General features: G+C 37.3%; 1 protein-coding gene across 1 annotated transcript in view; it reads right to left on the reverse strand.

Annotated features, from left to right (window-relative positions):
• Positions 1–23,034, reverse strand: part of HDAC9 (histone deacetylase 9) — an 828,595-nt gene that overhangs the window by 17,167 nt on the left and 788,394 nt on the right. Inside the window, exon 26 of the mRNA XM_036327963.1 lies at positions 4,814–4,991. Within this exon, the coding sequence (XP_036183856.1) occupies positions 4,814–4,991 (178 nt within the window). The remainder of the gene's footprint in view (positions 1–4,813; positions 4,992–23,034) is intronic.

Genomic DNA, 23,034 nt, shown 5'->3' on the forward strand with positions numbered 1-23,034 from the left:
CTGTGATCTGCCAGCATCTCTTTTGAATTTTCCTTCCCCCATAAAGTCAATTCCTTTTTTCATTCCAAGAGATACTTGACTGCCCCCTTCTTCCTTTGTTGTGTTTCCCCAGTCAACCCATGTTTTTGATGTGAGTACTATGGATTCTGGTTATTCAACATATTTGAAAAAGCACACTGTCAATTAGTACTATGAAAGAAAATAAAGGTAAAATACACATTCTTAAACTCACAAAATTCATAAACTCATAAAATTATAAAAATGCTGATTCCCTCAGAAAACATAATAAATAGGGAGAAGAGCTTAGGTTTCATCACAAAACGTTATGTTATCAATGTTATGTTTAACAATGTTTTGCCTTCTATCTTGGATTTATTCATTTAATAAGTATTTGTTTATTACCTACAATGTCTTTGGCATCATGGAAGTTTCTTAAATCAGCTAACCACAGATTAGTTAATTGAAACAACTTACTGCTTAGTGATTATTTGTCCAAATCTTGTTTTTAATGACTATACTATTGATTTAACCTACAAACAGTTAAATATATAGATACCCAGGCACAGTCACTATATCCTAGTATTATAGATCATTATGATGAATGATGTATTAAAGGAGGGAAAAGATAGAGCAAAGTGAAGACTAAGAAATATGATAGAAAACAATGATAAAAACCATCCTTTACTGAGTTCTTACTATGTGTCAGGTGTTCTGTTAAGTTCTTAGGATGTATTTTTGTCATTTCATTCTAAAAAACCCTATGAAATTTTCCCTTCATTTTGAAGACAAAGAAAATAAAGCCCAGAGAGACAAGTAACTTGCCCCTGACCACACAATTATTAAGTTGGAGATTATTATTATCTAGGCCAGCTGATTGTGGAGTCACACTCTGTCCTTCCTCTGTAATTGTAAGATGATAGCTGTGAAAATACTAAGTCAGACTTCACACATGTTGCAAGACTGCCTGTTCAGCACTGAAAACAGAGATTAAACAGATGGTCCTAGGAAGAGGAGGAAAAAGATAATAAGGGACAGACTATCCTTCCTTTTCCCAGGAATTTCCAAATCTCAGCCCACCTTTCAACTAAGGATTTGTTGACATTGGATGAAAATTAAGAATAAAATTTATATTGGTATGTTTGTGTAGTTAGATAAACAAGTGCTCAAAATAATGGTATCATAGAGAAAAGTCAGAAACTTGCATACTTTGTGCAATATTTTAGTGTCTAGAAGCCTTGGAGACACACTCCTAAAGGATGGAAAACAAAGTTGATTTTCTAATATATTAGACATTAGACATGAATGTGTATTTTTAATAGTGGTCTGTATTTCTATATAAACCTTAAGATACAGGAAAATGGGGTTATCAATGTCCTTGGCACTACAGATAGGCCATTCAAAGTTAAAACAGGTGATACTTGGGATTTTCCAGTGTATTGTTACACTTTTTTTTTCATACTCTTGAATAAGATAGTTACTCAAGATACAAAATGTCCTGTCATATATTTCTCATGCTTTTATATTATATAATGATTTGAAACTATGTCATTCATGAGAGAATTTACCTGAATTTGAAGATGAAATGATTAAATAAAGAACCAGATCAGACTGTATTAAGGAAACATAACATGATTCCTGCTGTAATCAATAGGCCAAACTCACATTTGAAAAACCTAACTTTCAGTTGTGTTTCCAGGAACTCAATAGTTGAACATCCTGAAGTCTTACTTGACAGAGCAACCTTTTTCTTGATTTTCAGCAGATTCTGAACAGGTATCCAAGAATAAACCTCAATACTGCTTTGACCTTTTCAAAGTAGAAGCATTTGAAACACATATGTGATCAATGCAAATTATAATCTTTTAAAGATACAGCCTCCTGGCCAACAAAAAACTGCTAAGATCACAACTCTCTTTTAAAAACAATATGCTGTATACGACCAGACCTATCTGCTTAATATTCCTTGAACATATAACTTGGCCTACTTAATTTTTTTTCATATTTTGTTTTTGTTTTGCTTTTGCTGATCCATCAATCGTTTTTCCCACTCAAGTTCTTTGCCATCTGAAAATTAGGTTTTGAAAACTGTATTTCAGTCACCCCCAGAATGAATCCCCCAAAATCAATATTTTCAAATAATGGTCCACTAATGAGTTATAAAAATGAAAGGACTGTTTTGCTCTGTGTTGTCATCTCCACCCCCATCCCCCATCCAAGAAAAATGAACAAAAAATACTTACAATGGTTCTGAGCCAGGAGCATTTTATCCCGTATTCACTAGTGGTAAATGAGTCAGATATGAGTTGGCCAGGAAAAGAGCTGCTTTACCCAAAATCTTAGTACAAAATGAGTCATCTCACTCCAAACACCAATATATCCTCCAAAATAACTGGCAAGAATAGCCTATAAAAAGAATCTTGCCTTCACCCTTTTCCATCCATTTAACTCTCTGATTTTTCTAATTTTTCAATTTCCTGTGCACTTAGAACATTGCATTCATAACAAAGGCCCAATAATATATCCACCTTTCTATCTCATTCTGAAAGTCATCTTTCCTGTATTGAGTCGGGGGACAATTCGGATAGCATTCCCCTGAAAAGGAATAAATGCCTCATGACTTTCAAGGTTTCTCTCTGACTCTGATGAAATCCATGCATGGTTCAATAGAAATGCAAAAGCCAGTTCTAGAATAATTTTTCTTTTCCTCTGCTGAAACAGTGAATTCAAAGCCATAGAAAATATTTCAAGCAAAACCATTTTCCTTCCCACAAGAAAAATCAATCAAAATTGATACAGTCTGTCTAAAACTGATAAACAAATAAGAGTTGAGGCAGCAAATGTCAGTTCTGTTTCCCTGTATGTCAAAACATTCCCATTCCCATTCCCATTCTCTCTCTGCCATGAGATGGAGCTAAAAATCACTGTGAACTGAGGCCAGGGCTGAGTCCCTCTGGATTAGCAGAAGTCGGGCACCCTGTTTACCTGGGTAAACAAGCACACGTAGAGCTAGGTCCTGCCAAAGTGCTCAGATTTTTACATTACGTAGGGCTCATGACATATTATTTTTTCTAAAAAATTAATTTTATTTACTTATTTAATCCTCACCCGACGATATGTTTTTATTGATGTGAGAGAGAGAGAGAGAGAGAGAGAGAGAGAGAGAGAGAGACAGACAGACATGGATGTGAGAGAGAAACATGGATCGGTTGCTTCCCATATGTGCCCTAACTAGGGATTGAACCCAAAACTTAGGTATGTGTCCAGACCTGGAACTGAACCTGCAAATTTTTGGTGTATGGATGATGCTCCAATCAATTGAGCTACCCAGCCTGGGCATTGTTATTCTTAATTATTCTAAACTCTTCAATTTAATGGGAAATTTTACTTATAATTCATTTTACCCAGGCTGGAATTTAGCTTCATTTCTCTACATTAAATGAATTCTCAAGAATTGCTATTCTCCTTTTGTATCCAACACTAACAGATGCTAGTTCCCTCAGTTTTATAGCCCTCAAATGACAGACACTAACTGGATTTGGCCTTGGGAATAATTGCAACACCTTTGGATTATGAACTTGGTTCAGTTCTTAGCTGGGAACGGCAGGGGGTTAGTTCATATTATCAAAGACATAAAATAAGTTTCCCCGTACGTTCCAGATGCCCATATGATGGTGCCTTTTAATACAATACTGTGCAACTTTTCTTTCCCTGCTGGTAATCTGTTATTTAAGTGGTTATGGTAAGAAAAAATAAAAGTGAAATCTCTTATTCAGTGTATCTCCTGCTCTTGACCAAAACAAGATGTTAAATCCATTACTCTCTGAATGCTCAGTAAAATAAAGCTAAAACTGTTCAAATTTGTGCATTCTTGGGAAAATTGCCAATGTGTGTACTAGTAGCAGGATCTGTGTAATTAATGGTGATGTTATTTACAGAGGGTGTTGGATTTCATTCTCAGAAGTAATTTTCAAGTGCAAACTGTTCAAATTGAGGAATTGGGGCTTTGAAGTCAGCTGTAGAAAGCACCAATATTAATGGATGGACATTTGTGGTATCTTTGGTCATAGTAGATTCAAAAGAAATTCTGCTTATAGCATTGTCTGTAGGATAGTGCGGTGAACATCAAAATGCATAAACCAATAACATTTCTTAAAAGGAAAATAAGCAAATGCAATCTGTCAACCTTATTTCCCCCCCCCCCCTGAAAGCTCTATTCATTCATATGAAGACTAACTGAAATCAATCCCTTCTTATCATGCTATGAAATAAAATCAGACTCAAGTCCACACCTTTCCTTTGCACACATCCTTTTCTCTTTTGGAGGCAACTTCCATCTTTATCTAATTGTTGCACCTCAATGAGTCATACATGTAAGAGCTTGTGTGTATATAGGTGATCCAACTGACTAACAATACCTCCAGCTTCTACTCTCTCTTTTTCTGTTGGTTATATCAGTAATTTCAAAAGGATGAGAGAAAGAAAAGAACATCTGGAAAAACATAGATAACTAGGGATAGAAGGTAAGCCCATAAGCAGCTCTTTCCATAATAATCTGCAGGAAATTATCCAACAAGAAGTGATTTTTCTCACCGTCTATCTCATCCCTGCCATTTCTCTGTGAACTGCAACCACATGCTCCAGCTCATGTTTCCCAGGAAAAAGGAAACAAATGAATGAATTCTTGACAGCCGACAGCATGTGCTGGGGCATCTGTGGCTTTGGAGAAGACAGGTGGTGGAAGGGGCGGAGACAGGTGAAGGTAAGTCTGGAGAGGGGTTCAGGAACGTGAATGATGAGCCTGGAGGTTACTGACCTTAATGATTCCCCCATGCTGGATCCATACCTGCTATCTTCTTGAGCGAAGGGCTGTTCCACATCCACCGTCAGGGAGGCCAGGGCAGAAACGGTGTCTGTCTCCTCTTGCAACTGAGCCCCAGCCAGAGCACAGCCCCTTGGCACAGCCACCATTCTTACTGACTTCCAGTACTTGCCTAGGAAAACACGCACACATGCATCAAACTTTATTGGAATTTTAGCTAGAGCAGCACTAATCAGAATACTCATCTAGGTCCAACTCAGAGTAGCTGTTAAGTTAAAATTCACCATGCTATACATGGTTGTAATTTGGTTTCTTAACTGTTATGATTAAGTCTTTGACTCAGTTTAAGAATGCCAAATTGTTAAGTGCTCATAGTCCCAACCTGGAGTCTCTGCCTTGCTTAGAAGGTAATAAGTGAGGAATAATCCAGGTCTAATGAACTCACTCTCAGATTGACAGCTGTCTCTGCAACTAATGAAGCAAATTCTGGGCACTGTGCCCCCTTGGGAACTCTCAAGAGACTGGCAGGCAGAAGTCTCGGGGAGAAACTGAATGAAATAGTAATGTTGAAAATTGCTACTTGAGCCATTAACTTTTTTTTAATGAGGTTGGAATATTAAAGAAAAAGAAAAGCCCAGAATTGCCAGCATGAATCGAATGGCAACTTTGCCAGAACAATCAGGTTTGTTAGTCCTGGATGTTCTTTCTTTCTTAGCCCCAGGGTGTGTACTAGAACAATAATTGATTTAAAACTTTAATATATGCACTGGCTGACGTTGGAACCCCTCCATATGTCACAGGGATGTTTCTTTTTTTTGAGGCAGGGAAGGAGAATGAGAGGAAAATAGGAGGTCATTTCACGAGAACATGCCAGTGGGATACATATGAAAGAGCAGAGTTAATGACCTTCTTGCAGCCCCTAAGCTATTTGGGGGGAAGTGTTTTGTCACCCCAAATCAAAGCAGGAGAATCGCCCTCAGTGCTAACATGACTTACCAGGTTAGAACTACCTCTGCAGCCTGACCAGTTAGGCAGAAAGTTGGCAGGCATTGTTTCCTTAGTTACAAAACACACATACACACAAAACCCCACAACAACAACAAAATAAAACAAGTTCCACCAGAGAAGAAAGGCAAATGGATGAATACTGGATCGGAAAGAAAGATAACTGGGTTCTGGACCCAGCACTACGTCATGGTGACAACGCTCTCTAGCACAACGCTCTCCAACACAGAGCAAGGGACTGGCCTCAAACCCTTCTAGCTCTTACTAACATTTCCTGATTGACCTTTCCTCATCTTCCTGCTTCACAGAGAAATGAATGTCCTGTCAGGGGAGGAGACCCAATCTCCTCAGCTCCTGACATAGTTGTCTCCTGCTGTGATCACCTGGTCTGACCCAAGTCTGAGAATCCTAAAGCTTTTAATTCGGATCACATAATCGCAGTTTTAACTATGAATGAACCCACAAACTATTTTTTGAAAGCTAAGGCTGTGACAGATGTTGAGGACACAATGATGCTTCCCTGGCATCAAGCAACTCATGGTCAAGTTGAAACGGCGCTTTTAGTAAACCAACAATGACAATTTTGTGTAAAAAGGACCCATGTGTCCTGGAGAGGAAATAAGTAGAACATACTAGTATACTTATGATGACGGGAAGGTGAGAGAAGACTTGCCAGAAAAAATAACACCTGACTGAGTATTGGAGAGACCATCAGAATTTAGTCAAGCTGAAAGAGACGGAGGTGGTGATGATGAGGTATCCCTGGAAAAGAAAACACTGTATACAAATGTGCAGAAACTTGAGTTTCTGTAGATTATTGGGGTACAAAATCCACTGCTAGGCATAACTGGAACATAGAAAAAGAAGTCTAGATGTGATGACTGATAGTTCTGGGTAATTAACACACAATCTTGAATAACATGCCAATGACTTTGGACTTCACCTTGTGGGTGTGAGGGCCATTTTAAGCAGAAGATGTAGGGAATCAAGTTTAAGTTGTAACAGAACCTTCTGGAGAGATCATGGATGATAGATTAGAAGGTGAGGAGAGTGGTGGCAGGAAACCAATTTCACATCTTGGCAAAAGTCCAGGGGGAAATGATTTCTAAATTAAAAGGAAATGACATAATAGAAATGAGGAGGGACTAAAGAGAGGTTTAGGAGGTAGGCAATGAACATGTACCTTGGCTTATTCTTTAATCCTCCCCTCCCACCTCTCTCACCTTTGTAAGATGACCCTGAATCGACGGTTCCATGACAAGACCCTAACTTCTCTAGGTCACTATGTGTTATCACCTTGCCCTGGTTGGAAATGCTGTGTTCTGTCTATAAGTGCATTCAGTTGTACTGAGTTTCAAAAAATATTATTATTAAACATTATTTTAGCTCATGAAGCTGGTGATGCTGGATGACATGCTTTCCTTTTTTCTCTGGAGTGACTAATATGGGGCCCCTGACAAACAGGGAGCTGGTGTTTTATGGGTTAAATTATGTTATAAACATTACAGGAAAGAGAAACTGCTATTACTGAGCTCCGAATATGTGCAAGTACTGTGCTAGGTGTTTTCATAGTTAGAATTTCATTTAATCCTCATGACTGTGTAGGCAATGTTGGATAATTTTTTTCTAAGGTTACATGGCTAGCAAGCAGAGGAGCTGAAACCCTCAGTTAGGACTGCCTGATTCCAAAATGTCTCTTTCTCTGTATTCTGTGGCTGTCCATTATTTCGTCCTCCTCTATCCTCCTCTTACTACATATAAAAATAGAGAGACAGACTCAGTATATGAAATCCCAACTTAAAAATTTTACACATTGCAAAAGAATTATATATACTCTTCACAAAGGAATCACCTTTGGTAATGACAGTTACCCTTTCCTTAGATATATGACTCAGTTGATCTACCTTTTATTGGCTTAATGGCATGGGTTTATTGCACCAAATGAGACAACCATGTTGAGACTAATCTTTTTGCTGTTCCTTTCTTATAACCTAATACTATTGTAAGCACATGATTACCAGGTATAAGTCACTGACAAAGCTCACATAAAACTGGAGACAAATGCTTGCTCATTGAAGAGTATTAATAAGAAGTCCATCAAAGATAGAGTCCTGAACTAAAAGTCATGATTTTCAGATTGGAGAGTCCTCATGAGTCCCAGAGAAAGCATTTTGAACACTCTGGGAAACATTTTTCACAATTATAAAACGCTAGGCATGGGTGATGACAATGAAAGGTCACTTTCTGCTCTAATTCTCGATGACTGTGATTCTTTTGATCTCACGTTATGAATCACTCTTGGATATTATCATAAATTTATTATGGCAGAAAATCTTACTTTTCTGTTAGCTTATGAACCCTTGAAGAGGTCAGCAAATACTTTTAGATAATATGGCACATCTAGAATAACCATTGGCTTTAATTTGCAAGTATTTTACTTTTTCTTCAAGAGGAGATCTCTTGGTTATAAGACAAAACAAACATCTTTATCCCAAAATACAATCAGGACAGAAGGTATGAACCATTAATAACAATCTCTCAGCAGAATGACTGACATGATCTTTATGTATGTGAGTAGTACAACAATTTTTAAATGGCCAAGACCTTTTTGAATAAAACATAATGTGTATAAAATATCCTGCTAAGTTAAGAATAAATATTAGAAGTTTGGCTTTTATCCAGATGTATATGAGGGTCTTGACTCAGAAATAACCCAAAACTTTAAATTCAATATGGCCTCTGGCAAAGCCTATAAAAACAAGGGAAATATTCTGCATTAATAATGTATTTATAAACCACTATCTCTATCTGTAAAGGAGAATAATTAAAGTATGCATAGCACAGGCTGAAATATGCAGCCAATTCAAACCCCCAATTTATAGATTATATTTTCACACAATGGGTATAATTTTTTTTTCTTTCAGGAATGTATGCAATAAAATCATATAAGTTGACATGGGAATAATATGCCTATTAGCACATAAGAGAAATGAACCAAGGTTTATTAATAGAGTTTTCAGGAGCTGCTATTCAAAAGGTAAAATATTAGTAGCCAGCCACCACTGGGTTGCTCTTCTAAGGTAATAAAGCTGGCAAAGAGTTTTCCATTAAAACCAGACAGGCACACTCCCTCTTTGGTCATATCCCCTATCTTTATTCATTTTCCTTACTGTGTAATCTTCCCACTTTTCAGCACTTTTTTTTTTCTTTTGGATGATCAGCCTTCATTATTCTGCCCTTGTGTTTTGTCTGGTGAAAGGTAAACTAAAGAATGAATCTAAAATAAAGGTAAAAACTAGATAATGGAATGCAGAAAGTCTAGAGAGGTGGGGGCCATAAATGGAGTGTCACAGAGTCAGATAGAAGCCATGAGAGGATGCCTTGCAGATAAAATCAGACTTCAGTATAAACCAGTTTGGTTTTGGTAATGAGCACGTTGAAAACAGCATGGGTGGACATGGAGAGCATTAAGCTAAGCGAAATAAGCCAGTCGGAGAAAGATAAATATCACATGATCTCACTCATCTGTGGAATATAATGAACAACATAAACTGACGAACAAAAATAGATCCAGAGACAGAGAAGCATGGAACAGACCATCAAACTTCAGAGGGAAAGTAGGGGGAGGGTGGGGAGGGGGGTAAGAGAGCAACCAAAGGATGTGTATGCATGCATATAAGCACCAAATGGTCACAAACACTAAGTGGGGTGAAGGCATGTGTTGAGGGGTGGCAGTGACTGGGGAGAGGTCAATGGGGGAAAAAGGAGACATATGTAATACTATATGTAATACTTTAAACAATAAAGAATTTTAAAAAATAGGTAGTTGCTGACATATGTGTTAGAAATAACACATCTACCAAAAGTTTTCCCTTTGACACTGATATTTTTGCTTCATTTCATGACTATTTCTTATCAGCTTCACTGAGGTATAGTTTACAGTCAGTAAAAACTTACCAATTTTAAGGGCAGGTTATGATGCATGTTGACAAATGTATGCAGTCATATAACCACTACAACAGTCAAAATATAATATAATATTTTCTTCACCACAAAGAGTTCCTTTGGCCTTTGGAGTCAACTTCTTACTCTCCTTCTTGGCCCCTAATAATCACTGAAATTCTGCCACTGTACTTTTGCCATTTCTAGAATTTCATATAAATGGAACCACAGTCTTTAATATCTGGCTTCTTTCACTTAACATAATACTTTTTTTTTTAATATATATTTTATTGATTTTTTTACAGAGAGGAAGGGAGAGAGATAAAGAGTTAGAAATATCGATCAGCCACCTCCCGCACATCTCCCGCTGGGGATGTGCCTGCAACCCAGCTACATGCCCTTGACCGGAATCGAACCTGGGACCCTTCAGTCCGCAGGCTGACGCTCTGTCCATTGAGCCAAACCGGTTTCGGCAACATAATACTTTTGAGATTCAAAACATTTCTTATATTTATTTTATCATCTCTATCTTTTTCCTGGTATGTAATATGATTTCCTTTCCCCTCTGGTTTCTTTTAAGATTTCATTAGGAAGTTTCTCAGTATGATTTTATTCATGTTTATTCTGCTTGAGATTCATAGAGTTTCACAGATCTGTGGAGTTGTAGTTTTCCACCAAATTTATAAAACCCTTTTCTATTATTTCTTCAAATATTCCCCAACTACCACCTTTCCTGGGACTCTGTACATATGTTATACTGATTGATGTTGTCCAATATATTGCTGATATACTATATATAGTTTCTGTTACTTCTTCAATGTCACTTTCTTTTTTGATTTGATTTTGGTGGGTTTTGTCTTGTATGTATAATATGCCAGTAGTCCTTCCAGGGTATAAAATTTTATTTTAAATATTGTGTTTTTCTTTTCTAAAACTTGCATTTCCTTGGTTTTTATGTTTTTAATCTCTCTGCATTATATGTGCTCTCTCCGCTTCACAGTAGAACTATTTAATATTTTTGTCTGCTAATTCCATCATACCTTGCATTTCTGGGTCAGTTTCTGTTCATTGATTTCTCTTATTGTCACAGGTCATATTTTCCCACTTCATGTCATGGCTGGTAATTTTCACCTGAATTCTTGACATTGGCAATTGGAACATTTTTGGTTGAATTTTGTAGTGTTCTTTGGAATTGTTGGCCTTGTAAATTACATGCCATTAGTATGGTCCTTTTGAGGCTTGCTTGTACTCGGTGAGAGTGCATCAGAGCAGGCTGTGGCACAGGCTGATTTATCCCTACAACGAAGATGAAGCCATTGTGATGTCTCTACATGATGCCTTGTGCATTACAAGGTCTCTCCACTCTGGCTAGCAAGAATACAAACTAGTTCCAATTCTGTGTAAATAACGTGGATTGTTTAATTTACTGTTTTCCATTGGTTAGTTCCTTGTGGTGTTTCACCTCATGCATGTAAAGATAAGTAAGACAAAGGTTTAAGAAATACCTGTGCAGATGCATGGAGCTCTTTCTAGCAACTTCATCTCAAATATTCTACCTCACAAATTCTAGACATTTCAATCTCCCCAAATTCTGATCACTTTATCTTCAACTCAGAAAAACCATTGGACTCTATGAGGATTCTCCTCTATGATGGCAGCCTGGGAATTGCCTCTCATTAGTACACTCTGGCAATTATAGGACTCATTTTGTTTATTTCTCTTTCCCTGTTTGTTTCCCCTGAGGATCACAGGCTTTCACTGCCTGTTGCCCAGTGTCCAAAGACAAGGTTCCATATATATGTTTTTCTGCTTTTCTTTTATTTCTGATCAAAGAGTAATTCCTATAGAATGTAGTTAATTCCATCATATTTGGGGTAAGAGGTCCACTTATTGAATATTTTGATTATTTCTAACTAATTAGAAAAAAAGTAATAAAAATCCAGAAAACTCATTTATAAAGTAGTTAAATATTACTATAGTTGATAATGGGCAACAAAGAGAGAAATTTTATACTGTCGGGTTGAGCTGTTTTATTTTCTTTGCCATTAATAACAGCTGTATTTAAAAAGCATTGTATTTCAGTTAACTGCATTTCACCCTAACTGTGCTTATATAGAGTATTTAAAGTTTTGAGAATAGCTTTAATTTCCATTAGGATAACAAGCCTTTTGCTTTTTAAAAGGAATTTAAAAATAAAATGTTATTAAATTCATAATTTTTATTAAGTCACAAAATTTATTAATTTTGTACAATCCATAGCTAATGCCAAACATATTTCTATGTTTAAATTTAAACAGTTTCAAATTTAAATTTGAAACTCCCTAAAGTTTAAATTTGCATATTAATACAAAGTCAAATGATTTCATTGTCAGTTTTAGATTTTCACTGTAATTTACAACAGTCTTCACAATAATGCTCTAGGTTTTATTTTTGGCAGGTTTATGTCCAAAGTTTCACTTTGATTCCATGAATGTTACAAAAACCATTAGAATTAATTGGTGATTCTAATTGAAATATCTGAAAACACTATTATCATTTAAGCAGAAGATTCTTCTGGTGGAGTTAACAAATAACAACTATTACCTCACTTTGGAGCTTGGGAAAAAACAAACAGACTTGGAAGTAAAAATTCATTTAAAAATTTGGGTTTCATCGTGTGATCCTTAAGTGCACTTTCCGCAATTGCACTTGTTAAACTTTCTCCTTTGGACTTAGTTTCTATATTTGTTTTGAATAATTAATAATTTTTAAAGTACTGTAGATATTGCCACTAATTCAGCAGCATGTATCTTCATTGTTCCTGTCACTCATATAACTATGTCCCTGTGATGAATGATGAATATTGAGAAATATTTTGTGCAAGTTATATGTTAATTACCAATATATCTTGGGAAATAGCAACTGAGCACTAAATTTTTTAACGTGCACAGTTGTGCGCACATTTCCACCTATAGTGTTGATGGCAAAATTTAAGAAAAAAGGTAACTAACCATAAAATAGTTGCAGAATTATAATGTAAAGTTGTCAAAACTTCTATAGAAAAAAATTCAGAGAATAGGCACTGCATTCAGGATTGCTCCCCCTATTCCTTGAACATATTTTATCCACACCTAACCTCGGATTCTATGTTCCCAAGGACCCCACCTTCTGGCAGTCTGGTGGCTTCACGCATGCCACAGCTGTGGCTATAGCACACCTGTCTGGTGCACCAGGTGGCAGCAATGTTGAATATTTCTCCCTCCACTGCTCAGACCAGAAATGTAGGTGTCCTTTACAACTGGAGTCTTGGTTGATGTCTGTTATTTCAACATTCTACCCAGCTACCACTTGTTTCAGATTTTTCATTTTTCAGAAACCAAATTGGTCTCACACCCTGGTTTTGTGAATAAAGTTTCACTGAAACACAACTATACTTCCTTGCTACAGTGAAACAGTTACGCAGCTGAAACACAACTATACACACACACATACACACACACACACTGAGTGGCCAGATTATTATGACCACCCCATCAGTGAATTAGTTATACAAATAATAATAACAATAATAATAATAATAATAACACCTTGAGAGTATTTGCTTAGGAAGTTTTCAATATTCAGTATTTTTGGAAGTGTCAATGAAGTACTGATGGGGTGGTCATAATAATCTGGCCACTCGGTGTGTGTATGTGCGCATATATATATATATATGTATATATATATATATATTATCTAACATTGTACAGCACAACCTTGTTCACCTCCAGACTTGTATGCCTTATTTAGTAAAAGATCACCCAGGCATCAATTTAGAGAATAAACTAGAGAAAGCTAGAGTGGATGTGGGTAGACTACTTTGTAGGATATAGAAATGGCCCAAGAGAAGTAGATGGAAGCCTGATTGGAGAGAGTGGTCATGGAAACAGAAATATGGGGATGGATGAATGAAATGTTTAAAGAGTAAAAAAGCAAACAAACAAAGAAAAAAACCCAGAATGGGGTAATGGACTCTATGTAGATAGCAATGGAAAGAACAACATGAAGGGTAATTACTATGTTCCTGTCTAACAAAACTGGAAAGATGGTATGCCCTCTACTTGAATCACGAAACCTGGAAGAGGTTTGGGGAAAAAATAATGCCAATGGCTTTGGACATGTTGACTAGATGTGCCTTTGTGATATGAAGGCAAAGATGCTGAGCTAGAAGTTCAATAAACATCTGGAATTCAGGTTTTTGGAGTTATCATGGTAAGATAACTATAAAGCTATGTTCTGGGTCAAAACAACAATAAATAAAATGATAAGAATCAGTTATTGAGTGCCTATGATCGTGAATTTTACATGTAATTTCATATAATTTCAAAACTCTCTTGTGAGATAGATTCTATCATTTTCCTTATGTTTCAGATGAGAAAACTGGAGAGGGTTGAACTAAATTATTCATATTGCATACTTAGAAAAAGAATATATAGTGTGAAAAGGATTTAGTGGAGATTCTGCATTTAATGTTGCAGCTATAGGAGAGGTTAGGAGGGGTTCTAACAGCCCATTTGTCAGATTGGCTAAACCATGGACTGAAAGGTGGCCCACAGTGAGTGATTTAGATATGGCAGACCTGCCTTAGTTTAATAAAGAAGAGAGTAAAAAATTTTTTAAAATATATTTTATTGATATTTTGCAGAGAGGAAGGGAGAGGGATAGAGAGGTAGAAACATCAATGAGAGAGAAACATCGATCAGCTGCCTCCTGCACATCTCCTACTGGGGATGTGCCCGCAGCCCAGGTACATGCCCTTGACTAGAATCAAACCCGGGACCCTTCAGTCCGCAGGCTGATGCTCTATCCCCTGAGCCAAACAGGTTAGGATGAGAGTAAAATTTTTATTAAAATTAATGAGCAAAAGTTTGAGGTGAAACGGGACATTTGCATAATCTCAAGAAATCTTCCCAAAATATTTATTAATTCCAAAGGGAAACGTTGTAATATAATACTGAGATCTCTTTAATCAATTGGTCAATGTTAACCTCCCAATAATAAGATATGCTGACATTATGTGCCATAGATCTGATGCACTAAGGGGACTGCCTCACTGCTGTGGCAATCTTATAAAAGATATTCTCATGAAGGAATACCAGAGAAACTCAAGCTGAGAAACAAGCTTCAAAATAACTGAGCAGCGTTTTCCAGAAGAGTCAAAGTCAGAGAAGGCACAGAAAGACTGAGGAACTATCACAGATGGGAAAAGACTGGGATATGACAACTAAATGCAATGTGTCGGTTATAGACTGAAATATGGAACAGAATAAGGGAATCAGTGAAACACTGGTGGAATCCAAAGGAAGTCTGCAGTTTAGTTAACAGGATTGTATTGCTGTTAATTTCCATAATTGTGTTATAGTTATACAAGATGCCAGCATTAGGGGAAGCCGGGTGAAGGTTACACAAAGCCCTGTATTCTCTTTGCAACTTTTCTCTAAATCTAAAATAATTTCAAAATAAAAATTTAATAAAACAACTTTTTAGCCCTGGCAGGTATTCTCAATGGTTAGAGTGTCAGCTACCACACTGAAGGGTTGTGGGTTCCATTCCTGGTCACGGGCATGTACCTGGGTTGTAGGTTTGATCCCCAGCCCTGGTTAAGGCACATGCTGGAGTCAACCAATAGATGTCTCGCCCTCTCATCAATGTTTTCTCTCTTCCCTCTCCTTTCCACTCTCTCTAAAATAAATAAATAAACTAATAAGTAAAAAAACCTTTTTAATCTGGCAGCAGAAAAGATGCTGGTAACCATAATGAGATCACAACCAGACTATAGTGGTTCTGACAGGGATTTGGAGAGAATGGAGATAATTAGATAGAAATCTTTTTCAAGAATTTGATCCTAAACTATTGAAGAGCAATAGGATGATAAACTGAAGGAGGGAAGTTGCTAGGGTTTGTTTTAAGATGGGAGAGATTTGGGGGTCTTTTAATGTTGATGGGAGTGAACAGCTCAAAGAAAACAGTTTGGTAGCTATACTTTACGTAAGGTGTGCTGCTGAGATTAAGGGGGGGGGGGTGAGCCTGATGGAGGTTTGAGGAGAGTGAAGTTTGAAAGAGTAGTTTGAGAGAGGCAAAGTGAATTGACCCTAGGAACACAGAAGGATTACAATGGGCCTATCTGAATTTGGTGATCATAGATTTATAGGAGGTCAAACTACCATGATTCATGACAATCTTGAACAGACCTGTTTATGTAGGCTCAGTGTTGGAGAAAGCTCTTTGTAGAATATATTCAGGATTGAGATTTTATTGGGAAAGTAGAAGGGAAAAGTTGTGAAGGCACACTGAAAGGTGGAATGATAAACCAATTTAACTGTTAGTTGTTAAGTAGGACATAGTTAAAAGTAAAAAAAAAAAAAGGGATAATGAATTAGAAGAAATGATCAATAGGGTGTGTGTAGGAGGCAGCTGATCAATGATTCTCTCTCATCACTGATATTTCTATCTCTCTCCTTTTTCCTTCCTCTCTCTGAAATGAATAAAAATATATTTTCAATAAATGATCAAATAAATGAAATAACATAAAAAACCTTAGGTGTTAGGGTAATTATTCAATGGCATATGGGTCTGATGTATCCCTCACTGGCAGAGATATGCCTGCCAGTACTGTCTTAGGATTCCATTTTTCAGGTTTGCTAAGACAGTAACAGAAGGTCATCTTCTCTCCAGGTTCCCAAAATTTCCTTTTTCATGCTTTATCCCTACGAGTGCATATCTTAAAAACAAAACAAAACAAAACACCTCTTTATTATTGTTTTCTTGGAGTTTCATGGAAGAGTGAAAGTAAATGAGTGTTTTTAATCTCTTATCATTATTTAAAAATAGTGCCCTTCCTCTGCTTTAAGCCCACAAATAAAGCTTATTATTTTCTTATTTCTCCTTTCTGCTGACTTTTCCTAGTGGTGTGTGTGTGTGTGTGTGTGTGTGTGTGTGTGTGTGTATTTGACCTGATTCATTTACTTAAATACGTATGTATTTATTTATTTGAGCTCATACCATTTTGAGCTTGATCTCTGTGTATACTGAGGGTCTAAATTAGGGATACTTCCTCTAGAAAGGAATTGCATTTGCTTCTTCCAGATTCTAGGAGTAGACTGCTTTATTTGTCTTTAGAACCCATAAACTCACATCTCCAACTTTCTGGTGCATTTACAACTTTGATATCATCATTTGTCCCAGGCATACTCTGCTTTTTAAAAAAATATTTTTTTTATTGATTTCAGAGAGGAATACAGAGGGAGAGAGATAGAAACATCAATGATGAGAGAGAATCATTGATCTGCTTCCTGACCAGGAATTGAACCGTGACCTCCTGGTTCACAGGTTGACACTCAACCATGCCGATTGGGCAGTATACTCTGCTTTTTTATGTTAGCTACTGCTTACCTCCCCCTAATATAGCTGATGTTTTCTTTTTTTCTCCCATTTTCTTATATTCTAGCAAGCCCAATAATGTATTAAAATAGTCTGTTTTTATGTATGCAGAAATCAATTATGTTTTAGAAATGGTCTATTCTGAGATATTTGGGGATACGAAGTTGGGTGGAACTATGTTCTTAAAAGTGAAGTGAGGTAGGAACAGAAAAGTTACATTCTTTAGTAGAAACAAAGTGAGCTCTGACAGCACAGCCTGAGCAGGGTTCAGATCTTAGTTTTACCGCTTACTAGTTGAAAGACCTTCAACAAAAGACCCAAATCTATTATCTGCCAATGTATTCATGAACAGACGAGGAAACTATGCATAAGTTGCATGAGGATTACAAATTATAGACATAGCCTAGCAAATAATCTTCCCCCAAACTTGACCCTCTAACATGCCCTATCTCAGTGAATGGTATCACATGTGTGTGAAGCTCATATGCGTGCTCAGTATGTAATCACAAAGCACTCTTGAAGAGTTTTCAGTACTAGAAACACGCTTAGTTTTATTTAGTCTCTGGTTTGATTAGTTTTGCCTTAGTAGAAACATGAGTGAAAGAAAGTTCATAATTACAGATGCAGTTGGAATAATAATAAAAAAAGAATCCAGACAAGTTAAGCCTCTAAGCAGATTGCAGATTTCCCTTTTTTATTCAGGTACATTCTAGTATTAGGGCTCCACCAAACAATAATCAGAGTTTCAACATTTCAAGAGTATGGTTAATTAGAAGTTCAAAACCAACTTTTGAAAAGCCATGTGTACAAGTTTGACCTGGCTCTGATACAAGAAGGGTTGGCGGGGTTAATAGTGGGAAAATGTCTAACACTGCTTTTCTTCAATGAAGGTCTGCCTGGCCCAGGGCTGCAACGTCAAGGCCTCTGTCTAAAGCCAAAGAATCCATGACAAATAGCAGCTCACACCTGACAACAGTCAGGGTTTTAAACTCAACAGGGCAGGGATTTGAAATTCTGCCAATCCTTGCATTTTTTTGTGATTAGATGTATTTTGCAAGTTTATAAGGAGCTCCAAAGTGGATCCATAACTCCATGGCTCCTTGTAATTTGGCACTGCCCTTCTAAAATGGACTGTGGCTAACCCTCAATTAACCAGAACTTTCCAAACTCCAAATCTTCATTAAAATTGATGTTTTAAAATAAACACACCACTTTTGGAAGAAATGGGGGGAAGTGTACACAGTAATTGCAAAAGGAACACATTTATTTGTAAAATATTATAACATAACTAGAGGCCCGGTGCATGAAATTCGTGTACATGGGGGGAGGGGTCCCTCAGCACGACCTGCGCCTCTTGCAGTCCAGGAGCCCTCAGGGAATGTCCAACTGACAGCTTAAGCCACTTGTTAACTGCTTAACTTAGGGGGGAGTTAATGAGTGTAGATGTGCCTCAGTTTACTTGGCTGCAAATGAGAAAAAAACAATATCTATCCCATAGAGTTGCTGAGAAAATTAAGTAAGTTCATTTTATATTAACAAACGTGCTTACATTGAAAGCATTCAATAATTGCGATTTTATTATCTGCTAACAGCTTACAGGGTTTGCATCATGTAAATCATTTCATCCAATGTCCCTCCACAACTTCACTGCAGTGAACAACTGATGTTTAGGATGATGTCCCCTCCCCACCCCCAAACTTTTAAGCCTTTCAATCAAAAGGGTTTCTTTTTCTTAAGTCTAACAATTCCCCCTTCACTTTTCTTCCTCCACTGTTCTTTCTCCCAGCAGGTGACACCACCATCTACTCAGTTGTCCAAGCGCTAGAAATCATTAATGATTTCCATGCCAATTAATTACCATACCTTGCCATTTCTACTCTTAATTAAACTGCTCACATCTGACAATAAGCCCTGCTGAATCCCCTGTCCTTACTGCAGGCATAGAAATTGTTAGAAATTCAAGTTTCATCATGTTCTTCACTGTTTGACATGGAACCTCAAATCCTTATGAGCTAAAAGCCCGCTTCCTACATTGTGGGTGTATTTGCTCTTCCATGGATCTCAATGGAAAGGAGAGGGGATTGGAAAAGGGACTATAAAAAGATAGAAAACAAAAATGAAATAGGAAGGGACAAAAAGGGAGAGGAAACATTGAGTGTGGATTAGCATTTGGGTGTGGAGTCAAGAAGCTAGTAAAGTTTGTGAGATGATTTATGCAGCACATGTTGCAATCTGGGGAACAGCCCTTTGAACTGTGTGCATAGCCCCATGAGGTCAAAATATTGGACAATTTCCCCACAACAAGAGATGTATACAAATTCCTTTCAGCTTAGAAACAATCTGGATGCTCTCCTGGATTGTCTGATGTAAATGCTCCTTCTCCCTGGGAAGGGGGTAGGTAGGAAGCATTATAGAAATGGGAGGATATGGCTAAGGGTGGCATTTCACATAAAAAGACAGTTGTTATCTTTAGAGCAAGTCTTATCTCACTTTCATAGCTTCCTCCCCCCCCTCCCCGCTTAATTGCCATCTAGATATCTTCATCACCAAGAGAATTGGATAGCACCTACTCTGATTAGCCACTCTAAAATATCATCAGTACTGTTTGTATTTTATTTTTCTGGCTAGTTATCTCTCACTGAAAATAGAGTAGAAATGGAATCAACAATATTTACATTTATTTGATCTTTTCTAGCATCAGTTGTTACTTCTAAGGATAGTTTCAGAACAGCAGATATTATAATATTACAATAATGTGAGGCGGAGGACAAGGAAGAAAATGCGAAAAGGAAGGAAGTGGGGGAGAAGTAAGAGGAGAAAGAGAAAAAGAATTTCAACAAGAAGAAGGAGGAAGAAGTCATTCCTCAATAACACATATATAAAACATAAATTCCACATAGTTCTGAAAAGGAGTAGGTGTCATAATTACTTCTGATGTCCCAGAGAAAATATGATCTTATTTTTATTTCTTTAGAATGCATGAAAGGGTATGCTCTGCACAGTGTAGGTGCCTGAATCATGTGAATAACTGACTACCTTAGAGTCAATTACATAGTCACATGGTATATTCTCCTGCAATGAGACAATCATATGATTTTTCCTACTGGTTTCAGAAGTTGGATAAATTCAGAGGACATAAATTCACCTCTCATTGCCCTAAATAATGCTGTATGTATGTGTTTAAAGAAATGAGAGGCAATTAGCATAATGATAAATTTCACATACAGGTGACATCAAGTTTGTTCCTCAATTTATGCAGAAGAAGTCTGACATGAAGATGCAATGACATTGTAAATACTGTCCCTTTCCCATTCTGGCCTGGGTCACTATTTTGTTATGTCTAGCATAAATAGGAATTCTAAGAAGACCCAACCCACTAAACAAGGGAAGAATCCCTAGAGTGGGAAAAAGATAAAAGTGGAATGAAGGGGGGACATTCCTACTGTTCTTTCATAATTCTGTTTCTTATTTGCCATTTTTTTTTTGCCACCGTAGCACCAACTTAGAAAAGCAGTATAGTAATATGCCACATCATTCCTCTTGTAAGTCCTCAGAAAAGGTAAGTGGCTTGCTCATTGTCATAGGGTTGATGAGAGGAGGACAGGATTATATTAGAATTCATATAATTTTAAAATCCTCTACACTTGTGCTTTTCCACTTATCAGCTGCAAACCACTGGAGGGTTGCAGTAAAACCTTAAAAGAATCCTCATATCCTTACATACATATATTTTCTTGATCCACAAATCAAAGGATACTGTGATTATCACTATTCTCACACAGAAGTCTACAAAAATTGGTTGACACTTAACAGGAGTACTCTTCTTACTAAAAACTTAAATAGATAAAGGGAAACCATGGCTCTGTACTTGTGGTTTTCATATTCTGGGGCTTCACAGATGAATATCATTCCTTATATGTTTATAGGATTTAAAATTATAGTATTGCAAACTAAGTTAGTTTTATAGAAAACTTACTTCATGGTTCTTCCCCTCCAAAATTCGTGAACATGTTATCATGGACCAACACTGGTGTGAAAAATGGCATTTGGGAACCCTGCTTCTCACCATGGCATGTCAAAAAAGGAAGAGTTGAATGGATTCTGTATTTTGTTAGAATGGGTTTCAGGAATGGAAACATATACATCAGGGGCCTTTATCCTACTGTAGGTTGACTAATCCATGGCATCACTGCTAGTGGTGACAGCCAGCCAGCCAACTACTAGATTCAGCTTGGAGAATTGTTACCTCCATGCTTAGCCATGGAAATAGTACCTCACAAATAATTCATGTTCTTCCTGACTTAGAAACTTTGTGAAGGAAAGAGAAGAAATGGGCTTTCAGGAATTTTGCCTGCTCTTTTAAATCTCCCATTCTGCATGGGCTAGCCCGGGAATATAATTACCTTAGGTTAGTTAAAATATTAGTCTGGGCTTTAGGGAAAAAATGTGGCAAACATTGACAGACTGACTGATTCATTAATTCATTTTGCAGAGCACCTACTATGTGCCAGGCACCGTGCAAAGGATATGACAATTAAAAACAAAGAGTCTTGAAACTAGTACAAAATAATAGTGAGTATTAACTGATTTTTTTTTTAATTTAAAGATTAAAAACAATAAACAAAGAATCTTTGCCATGGAAACACACAGGAACTGTACCTAATGTAGAATAGAGATGAAGGGGGATTCAGGGAGGGCTTCCCAAAAGGGATAAAAATCTGAGTTAAATCTTGAAATAGGAATAAGGCGGAAGACTTTGTCATCTCAACTATGGTTGGTGTTTGCATACACCTATCATCTTGAGATGGAACCAGACACTCACCTGTTGGATGGGGTCTTTGCCTGTCAGGAGAAATGTTTGCCTTGTTGTTTGTGCTTTGTAAGACCTTTTCTTCTCAGCAAACTGAGTAACATAAACAAGGACAGGACAACAGTGATAATCCTGCTGCAAAATACTCACATACATGTGGCCAGGCAAAGGGCCAATGCTAATCACAGCCTCCCGCACCTGCATACCCTCAGCTGGGGGGCTCAGTTCTCAAAGAGAAATCCGCATACAGCCTGTCAGCACCTTGCTGTCTGCCTTGGGACAAGGCTATCTAGGAACTTGCCTGAATGTTTCCCACATGCTACAAGGCTGGCTTCTTAACATCTACATAGTTTCCTGATACTGTAGTCCCGAACTGTAGCACAAAAGAATCCTTCAGAACCTAGGCTAGGAGGTGGGCTGAAATTCAAACACCTCCTAAAGTTAAAAGGAGGCACCTGTGTGATGCTCAAGACATATGTGAAGAGGAGGGTCTCCTTGTTCAACAAAGGCTACCTTGAAGGCTGACTCCATAAACCGGCAACCAGGACAGTCCAGTCCCCAAAGGCCCCGTACTCAGAAGGGCCCCATGCGTGGTTCAGTACTCTGCTGTTACCGTCATGAAATTATTAACATTTTTTTTTTTTTAACAAAGAAGCATTACCACATTTTCGTTTTGCATTGGGAACCACAAATTATATAGCTAGTCCTGACTACCTTTCCCACCAAAGGGGAAAGTGGGAGCCTGATCAAGCTCCCAGAATCCTATTGGAATATTTGAAATGAAAGAGTGGGTTATAAAATAGAGAAAAATAAAAGCAAGAGTGGGTTATAAAATAGAGAAAAATAAAAGTGCAACTTTAGATTTTGTAAAGAAATCCAGCATTGTTTACTCACCCAGGAGTTCACAGTTTTAATTTCCCAAGCCATTATGACATTTCCAACTCTGAAATACCCATTGTATTTTATTTCTCTGTGGACTTGACACAGCCCTGTTCTTTTTCTTTACTCTGGAAGAGCAGCCCAAAGAAACACAATTCCATAGATCCACATAAAAATGTGT

Source organism: Myotis myotis, unplaced genomic scaffold (genome assembly GCF_014108235.1).
Source record: "Myotis myotis isolate mMyoMyo1 unplaced genomic scaffold, mMyoMyo1.p scaffold_m19_p_11, whole genome shotgun sequence".
Classification (NCBI taxonomy): Eukaryota; Metazoa; Chordata; class Mammalia; order Chiroptera; family Vespertilionidae; genus Myotis; species Myotis myotis.